Source organism: Balearica regulorum, chromosome 1 (assembly GCF_011004875.1).
Source record: "Balearica regulorum gibbericeps isolate bBalReg1 chromosome 1, bBalReg1.pri, whole genome shotgun sequence".
Classification (NCBI taxonomy): domain Eukaryota; kingdom Metazoa; phylum Chordata; class Aves; order Gruiformes; family Gruidae; genus Balearica; species Balearica regulorum.
Genome location: NC_046184.1, coordinates 203,335,013 through 203,344,140, shown reverse-complemented (window position 1 = coordinate 203,344,140; position 9,128 = coordinate 203,335,013). Strand labels below are relative to the sequence as shown.

The window sequence follows — 9,128 nt, the reverse complement described above, 5'->3', positions numbered from 1 at the left end:
TTAGATTAGATGTGAGGAAGAAATTCTTCCCTGTGAGGGTGGTGAGGCACTGGAACAGGTTGCCCAGACAGGCTGTGGAGGCCCCATCCCTGGAAGTGTTCAAGGCCAGGATGGATGGGGCTTTGGGCAACCCGGTCTAGTGGAGGGTGTTTTACAGTCAGAAGAGACAATTAAATCTCTTAGGTTACCTTGACTGACCATCTGTGTTGGTTAAGTTACAGAATTAAACTCACCTAGCCCACCAGTGGGTAAGCCTGGCCATACATGCCTGTTTAAAGGTATTCATTGTTGATGGGCTTTGCTTGGCAGGCCTGGCTGATTGTTTGAATTACGGGCTGGTTTTGAGGAGGCAGAAGAGGACAGTGTAGTTTCAAATAGTTATTAATATTTAGCATTCAAATTAACTTGGAACTGAATTTCACAGTATGCATTAATAATTTCTCTTACTTTCTGTAATGATAAGGACTAATTCCAAATTAGTTCTTATTCTGTAGATTTGAGGAGTCTTTCCTTTTTCCTCTCTTTCTGTCTTTCACTCTTCCTCTCTTTTCTATAAAATTCATTTTCTCAGAGGGAAAAAAAACCAACCCCAAATAGATTGTTAAGTACATGTGAAAACTTTAATGAATAAAATGCACAGGTTAGGATTCCTGATTTCTTTTATCCAATAGCTCTGTCTTGCTTTTATGACATGCAGCATAGGAAATGTTAATTTAAGTAATTTCACAATGTCATTTTATTCCTCCAGTTTATTTAATACTATTTTTTATACTGAAAAATAATTACAGTCCCATGTCATTTGCATTAATTATAAAAAAAACCGCAAACAAATAAAAAGACGAACTTACATGGTACTGAAACAATTGATGTAGACAATAAAAGAGTGACCAACATGAAAAAAGATATTCTTTTTCATATTTTAATTTGAATGTTCAGTTTCACTGCTGGCACTATAACCTCTGTAAAGGCTACTTGAACTATTTCAGTTTACAACGGCTGAAAACGTGGATTGTGTTACCAGATGTAGATTCATGCAAGTTTTCAACCTATATGATTCTCCTGTTGTTGCTACTTCTTTCTGGTTTCCCCAGTATCATACTGGCTGATGATTTCTGCAGGGAACACTTCCTTTTTCTTGCTTTTCTGTCTGCTTTGGAATGACACCTTGCTGCTTCTATACCTTCTGCTCGTTCCAAAGATAACAGGGGCATCCATTTCCAGGGGGACATTCCCATTCAAATGGGGATACATTTAAATACCTTTGAATTCTCTAACTTCAGTGTTGCAGCCTGGTGTTATTCTGCTCAGGGAGTCACCATGCGGTCCTCACTCATTCATTACACATCTGAATTCCCAGTACGTTAACAGGAATTTCACGAAGAGCTGAAGGATTAGTTTAAAAATACAACACTCCTGGGTTTATCAAGTCTATTTCTTAGGACACACTAGGAGATTCTTGAAAGATGCCAGACATGCTCAGATTATGGGGAATTAATAGTGCTCATGATCATGTAGAATGTATCCAGCACCTCACTTTAATACTAGACAAACTTTAAATGGTGTAATGCCCCTTGAAATGCTAATAATTTCTTTTCTTCTTTCTTATTAAGTTAATTCAGTCCCAGACTGACATACAGCTATATAGTTCCATATATACAGTATACATTTGGTGGTAGGTAGCCAGTGCTTGTTCACAGAACCTTGCTATCCTCTAAGAAATCTATATGCCCATATTATTACTTCCATGTACTACAAGCTGCTCTGCAGCCTATGACATGGCACTCAGCTGTAATTAGCACCAAAATATGGAGTTGGTATGCAGGACACGGACAATCCTTTTGCTCCAGATGCTGTATTCAAACTGCAGTGGCCCATTGAAGAAGTAGAGGTAACCTAAGGAAAACAAAAGTTAAAATTAATTAACTCTGAGAAAACTGTGTTGTCATGTTAAAATTATCCTTCAAATAAAAATTGTTTGCTTTCATTTTTAATAACTCTTTTAAATGCAATATTTTAGTATTTAGAATGCTGAGCTAAATTTTCAAAGGTCTTCATTCCATCTGCCAGACCTGGATCGCTGTTTTAAAATAACTGACATTTTAATATAGTGTCAAGCCCTGCATTTTATTACTATACAGCACTTGCTTAGGAAAATACAGGGTTTGCCTTTTAATGTTTAAGACTCTGACTTGGAAACACTCCTTGAAGAGCTGGATAGGAATGGGCTCCATTTGAAGGAACAGACACATTATAACACTTCAATATTAAGCATATCTCTTGAGGTTTCCTAAGCAAGGAGGCAGGTCTACTTTGGCTCCTCAAATATGTCTGTACACGGTTTATAAGAGCAGCTTGGCCAGAGGGCAATTTAGATTAGGAACCTGATTCAGTCAAGAACAGAAATGTTGATGTGAAAAAATGAATATTACAAATGACAGAATTTCCCACAGGATATCTATCTCAAGTTTCAATGACAACTAATTGTAATAAAGTTTCATTATCAAATTATGTACCATTTCTTTGATAGACAGCATCCACTCTATCACCAATTCCTGCAAATTCTTCCTCTATCAGCCTGGGGTAGCCTGCTTCCATAACCTCCGCCTCTTCATCGTAACTATATTAAACACAAAAGAAAATAAAAATTCAGAGGATTTAAACAGCCTGGGAGTTTGGTCTGTGCCCTTTACATGCTTTGAAGTTACCCACGTCAGAAGTAGCCAGCAGCCCTTAGGTATCTTATGTTTATGCAATAATGAAACTCAGGGTAATAACCATGGCACTCTTCCACAGAAGTACAAGTTCAATAAACACAAAACTAATAAAATTAAATTTTCAGAACTGATCTATAAAGTACATATTATATGGAGACAATTGTACTTGGATGTATTGGCACTACAGACCTACCCTGAGGCTGCTTGGCACAGAGATACTGAGAAGGGATGGTAATGTCTTATTTATGCGTCAGACCTGGCTGTAAGTCCCGCTGATGAACAGCAAAACCCAGCCATCCTAGGGTGGGACAGATTTCTTACTCTCACAGCACTGATACCATTTTGTGTCACACAAGCAACTCAAAGAAGCAAAATAGGAATTTTGTCTAGGAGACATGACCATATTACAAACTCTCCTGGATTAGGGCACTTTATTCTCCTTTCCTTTCTTGCACGCTTTCAGCTTTTAAAGGCTGTGCCCATATGTTTATAAAAGTCTTGCAAACACCTTTACGACATATTCTACACAGCTATAGCACCAATGAACACCACAGACTGGAAACAGGTGAGCCACAATCAAGTGCCTGGTTTGAAACAACATGCTCATCTTTTGATAGTTCTGGACAGGTTACAAGTAGACGCACAGCAATCTGTCTCCAGCTTACCTCCAGTACTTATTTCCAGTAAAAAAGAGAGTCTTGCCAGTGTCTTTAATATGGACGGCCGCATCTATTCTTTTAATTTCTTTTGGGAACCCTATTTCATATATCTTTTTAGGAAAGTCTTCAACTATGTCGTAGCCATTCAAAGCCCAGACTTTCTTTCCTGAAAATAAGAACAAAGTATGCATGAATCTTTGGTAAAGGCTCAGCTTTGAGATCAGAATAAAATGAGGATGTCATGATCCCTATTTTCATACAACTAACAGATTCTTAGGTTACATACTCAACAGGTATTAAACTATTTATGCTAACTATGACCCTAGGCATCTGAGCTTAATTGTACATCTCCTAATTCACTGAAAATTGTATAGATTTGCAAGGGGTGAAACCAACAGAGTTTGTTTTCTGAGCAAGGAAGGTAGGATGTTTTCTTCTATTTATTACCTTTGCATCACTGAGCTTGACTAAATATTTATATTTTTCCACCAAAAACAAAATTGAAAACTCACCCTTAAACATGAACACAAGATCTTTGATGGGGTTTTCATAAGCTGCATCTATTTTATTTGGAAGCTCTGGCCAAAAGGATTTAAGTAACACCAATTCTGCCTCAACCATCTGAGGGTGCAGTCGCCAGAAAAACCTAGTTCAGAAAAAGAAAATATATTTTTGTATTGGATCTGGCTGAGATGGAGTTAATTTTCCCCATAGCAGCCCTCACGGTGCAATGCTGTGCTGTGTGTTGGTAGCCAGCAGGGTGTGGATAACATACTGGTGTTTAGGCTACTGCTGAGCAGTGCTCCACAGCATCAAGGCTGTCTCTCCAACATTCCCCCTCAGCAGTAGGCTGGGGGTGGGCAAGATCTTGGGAGGGGACACAGCTAGGACAGTTGACCCCAACTGACCAAAGGGATATTCCATACCATATGGATTCTGCTTAGCAATAAAAGCTAAGAGAAAGAAGGAGGAAGGGGGGACATTTGTTATTATGGTGTTTAGCTTCTGGAGCAATCACCACACATACTGAAGCCCTGCTTCCTGGGAAGTGGCCGGACACCGCCTGCTGATGGGAAGTAGAGAATAAATCTTTTGTTTTCCTTTGCTTCCACGTGCAGCCTTTGCTTTTGCTTTATTAAATTGCCTTTATTTTGACCCATGAGTTTTTTCCATCTTATTTTCTCCCTCTCCCCGTCCTGCTGAGGAGGGGAGTGAAAGACCGGCTTTGGTGGGCACCTGGCATCCAGCCAATGTCAAACCCCCACAATTTATGTTTCTTGTCATACTACAGAATAGCAGTATCTTTGATGTGCTATACTAAATATTAATTAATGGAGAATTAATTTTTTTTCATAACATAGAATTTTCAATACACAGAGCTCCTTGTAGACCTTTCCTTTCCTCATAATCACCTAGCTGCAGACCATTTCTGTCACTCACACAATGATCATCTCAAACAACAAACTGAAATATTTTTTCATTTAGAATAAGAGAAACACTGCTGTCCCATGTAAGGCTTCTGAATGTAGTACAACTTCATTCAAATAAATTTTAGTAGATTTGTGCACGTTGAAGAAAGCTCTGTGAAATGAAAAATGTGTACAAACGGTGTCAGTCCTCAGCCATATCACCTTCACTTCATATTGCTGGGCAATCAAGTCTGTAACTGTATTATAAATCCTGCCTAAAAAGATATATGATGTAGTTTCTCAGAGGCATCTATATTGATTTGTGATTTTTTAAATTGATGTTTCCTCAAATCTTTAGTAAAAAAATGAAATGGTGTTTTGGCTTGCTCAAATTTTATCCAGCACCCACCACCCATGATATGGCAGTCTCTTTACCTGTCCTTGAAGATCAGCATTTCTCCACGAAGTTCTGTTATGGCATCAAGTGATAAATCTGCATCACATTTCTCTGGTGTTTTGGGATGTTTTGGATTGGGATCTTTGTCTCCAGCACCTGGAATCATATTGTATGATCTAAGTTTGACAATGTTCATTTCCTTTCTGTGGATTATGATATTGAATAGTACATGGAAGAGTTCCCAAACAGCACGATGGGCAAGCCATTTGTACTGTGGAAAGTCTGTTCTCTTTTTCTCTCCTTTAGCCAAATGTGTTCATGGACTTTGCAGTTCAGCTGTGCTGCAAAGATGTTAAATGGACTTGCTTTCTTTATCCCTAGTTTTGAAGGTCTCCCAAAGGTTTTATTCTTTCCATGATGAAACATGGATCTCTCTGTTTCTCCATTTAGACTGTTTTGCAGGTCAAAGAGTATAGAGACTCTGCCGTTTACCTCCCCCACTAAAGGAAACAACACAGTGACCAACTTTCCTCTGCAGTGTTACTTCCTTTTTATTTTTTTTTTTTTTACCCCCTCTGAACTATTAAATCTAAGCATCTTCTGTTCCTGAAGTCTGGTTGCCAAGAATCCCATGCATCGGCCCTAATCAGTCATGACTTGCTATTGAACATCTGCAGCTCTTTATTAACTGTGCAGTGCATCTGTAACAGGTTATAAAGACACAGGAAATATATATTATACAGACTTACCATAGAGCTCTTGGATCCCTTGCACATCATCATCAGGAAGCACAAACCCAGTTTTTCCAGTGTATGTGTAAATTGGAAACATCAGAGCTCCAGGGTCTCTAGAGTGTTCAAGTCCCAGTGAATGACCAAACTCATGGGCAGCAACAAGAAACAAGTTATACCCTATAACAAACCACAGTGAAAGCAAATGTATAGCTCCTTGTATCACCAAAGTGGACTCAGACTAATCAACTAACCCTAACATTATGTTTTAACATATGTGACAATGAAGGAGACAACTGAATTAATGGGAAAATTATGTATAATTTGTCTTTTTCAAACTACCATGGGTTTTTTTTTAATAAGGGCCTAATAGATTAAGTCTCTCATAGCTGGTGTTCAACCTAAGTCTTATTTGACAGTGTTGTTCTGTAGGCAGATTTAGATTTCCTGAAATTTCTTAGCAACACTGGAAAGCTCTAGAGTGAAGTCTTAGTCCTACTCAAGTCAAGAACTTGAGTCAGGAATTCATCTTTGGTAGAGAGTCTACATTGTTTCCAGTATTACCACAATTAGCTTTAATACTAGGAGGGTGAAATAACACAGTACTGAAAAAAAAGTGGTTTTTTTCTATTAAAGCTCTACCCTGAATAAACAAGGTGAAAAATTTTGAAATTAGATGTAAGTAGCCGATTTGCAGCTGAGTTAAGTATATGTGTTTTCTATAGGCTTCGGTAAGGTAATTCCCATCAGTTTGTGATCAGAACTAGCTGCCCTTGAGCTCAGTGAAATGTCAAGCTGACAAAATACCTTGTTTGTGGCTTTTTTTTAATCACTGCACTTAGGTGTATATCTTGAAATTTATGCTAGGTATATGTTATACTTCCATTTATGACTGGAGATTAAACACAACTTCCTGTGAGTGGAGAGTGAACATAATGACTAATGAAGAGTAAACAGGCAAACCAAACTGTTTACAGATCTCAAACAGGATGAAATTGTCCATCCACCACCATTTCAAATAATCTCAGGAACTTCTATTACCTCTAGAATCATCTGACCAAGCTTCATCATCATCAAAATGGGCATCTCCTCCATAGTCTGGACCAGGGGGGAAAGCATGAGCCAGTAATCCAGAAGGTCCATCGAAGGGGTAAAAGTCACCATGTTCTATAAAACAACATTCAAAACAACATTAAATCAATTATCCTATTTTACTGGCAGCAGTATAACTGTAACATAAAAATAATTGGTTCACTCTTACCTTTAGTGCCGAAGGAGATCATGATATCAGCTATGCCACTTCGTATTCTGGTGAAGTTAAGCGGTGTCACATCAGACCAAACTTTGAATGCTTTTTTGAAAGCTCGGTCTACTTCAGCACGTCTCAGATCTGAAGTGTAATTCATAATTCTATCAAACAGATTAATATCTCCAGTTAAATTGTGTGAATTGAAGAAAATGTGTAATATACTTTTATCTGACTGTACATCTCATTAAAAAGTTTTTGTTTGTTTCTTCCCTATGTTCTTATCTAAAAACAATGAGCTGGGCAGCCACATATAGTATTAAAAAAGAAAAATAACCATTTCCATTTTTGTTAAAAAGTCATTCAGAGACATCTGAAATGAACAAACAGCTTTTTATAATTGGTTTTATATGCACTAGAAGATTTAGAAAATGAGAGATACATTCTGTATTAAGTCAAATCATATCAGTAACTCAAAACTTTTTTTATGCCATTTAAAATATCTCATGACCCTTGCTTCCTGGAGGAGCAAAACATGATCCAAAGAGCTTTTCGTAGGCTAGAATCATCCCCATTAACGTAATATTTATCACCAGATACTGAATTGATATCTTGGAAAGAGTTCAGTGATTTCATATTTGGAATCTGCTAAAGAAACTCAGGTTGCAGTTGGTCAAAACACCTGTTGATGACCTTGTCGTACTGAAGGAGCTACCGTATGACCTTTCAGCACTGTAGCTTCCTAAGGCCATCTTCCTGAGGTCACGGTTGTGGACTTCTCAGAACAACCATAGATATCTACATCTGGACTATGAGACAGAAGAGGGACAAGGATCAGTCCCTGCTCTCACAGCCAAATTGCACCGACTGTTTTGCTTTTACACTGCTTTGGGATAACCCCCTCTCCAGCAGATTTGTCCACGATGAAGCAGACACCAAACCAGGTCCAAAACAGAGCTAAGGAGTGACCTAAAGATTAAGCACTGTGTGAATCAGTGGCGAGGTGCATGATCTTAACCCTACCACTCTTTCATTTGGCACTATGGATGTGCCCAGAGTGTCTACATAGATACCAGATGAGGAGCAATTAGCTTACACCACACCAACTTTCCTACATGGCAAAGTGCAATGGAAAAAAATCATATTTACTTGCTTGGGCTGGAAGGTGGGTCTGGGGGACCATTCCAAAAATGAGGCTGTAAGGATTTTAAACTGCAACATGAATTTTTTCAAACTCAAACACACCCTTCTCCCATCAACCTCATATACTGAGCAACTTACTGGACAAAGCACCTGTAAAGAAGGAACAGCAATAACAATGAAAATGCCATGCATTTACCTGTATGTCAAATTAGTTTTTGACCATTTCAGTTTTCTAGGGAAAAAGTTATATTCCCCCACATCTGGGACACCACATCTCGGTTTCTGCATCAGTTCATATGTTTCTTCATCTAATTTGCCTGTCACCTCCAAGCCAAAAAAAGCTTGCATTTCTCGAAGTTTAGATGCCACTGTGTTGGCACTCTTCCTCATTATGCCAGCAGGATTTGGACGGAGATCATAGTGAGTCCTGAGATAGCGCTAAGAAGGGGAAAAGAAGTAATAAGCCTAGTTTCCAAAAAGTTGTAACTACACAACTTAGTCTTTATAAAACATGCAAACGAATTATTTCATACTGTACCTCTGCAAACTGAAGGTCTTTTTCTGTGAATTCATGGCTATCTTCAAGGGGAATAGGGATTGTCAGGCAAAATGACAAACCCAACAAGAAAAAGAAGACAGCTGAAAGTCTTGATTGCATCATGTTGGATTTGTGAAGTCTGAAGCCCTGATGTTTTAGAGGGCAGTTGTCTTCACTTTTATAGTCCCAACCCAGTGAGTCACCACTTAGGGACAAGTTAGAACTTCTTTGTCGCTGAAAGTAAACATGCTTAGGCGGCTGCTTTTTCTCTCCTCCCTAACACTGTGGTTT

At 38.5% G+C, this 9,128-nt stretch overlaps 1 protein-coding gene across 1 annotated transcript; it reads right to left on the bottom strand.

Annotated features, from left to right (window-relative positions):
- Positions 1 to 601: 601 nt before the first annotated feature.
- LOC104633764 (collagenase 3-like) lies at positions 602 to 8,998 on the bottom strand. The gene is made up of 10 exons (XM_010300071.2): positions 8,838 to 8,998; positions 8,496 to 8,737; positions 7,172 to 7,320; positions 6,952 to 7,077; positions 5,929 to 6,090; positions 5,218 to 5,335; positions 3,886 to 4,019; positions 3,380 to 3,539; positions 2,514 to 2,617; positions 602 to 1,893 (listed from the first exon to the last, which is right to left on the bottom strand). Exons 1-10 carry the CDS (start codon positions 8,958 to 8,960, stop codon positions 1,793 to 1,795), a joined length of 1,419 nt encoding a protein of 472 aa, XP_010298373.1. The 5' UTR covers positions 8,961 to 8,998; the 3' UTR covers positions 602 to 1,792.
- Between the last annotated feature and the right edge of the window lie 130 nt (positions 8,999 to 9,128).

Excerpts from the sequence above, each read along its gene's own strand:
- LOC104633764 (XM_010300071.2), bottom strand. The coding sequence starts at position 8,960 with ATGATGCAATCAAGACTTTCAGCTGTCTTCTTTTTCTTGTTGGGTTTG. Across the intron at positions 7,321-8,495 it reads AAAACTAATTTGACATACAG|AATTATGAATTACACTTCAG; the intron begins GTAAATGCATGG and ends TCTGTTTGATAG. Across the intron at positions 1,894-2,513 it reads TGCTGTCTATCAAAGAAATG|GTTACCTCTACTTCTTCAAT; the intron begins GTACATAATTTG and ends TGTTTTCCTTAG.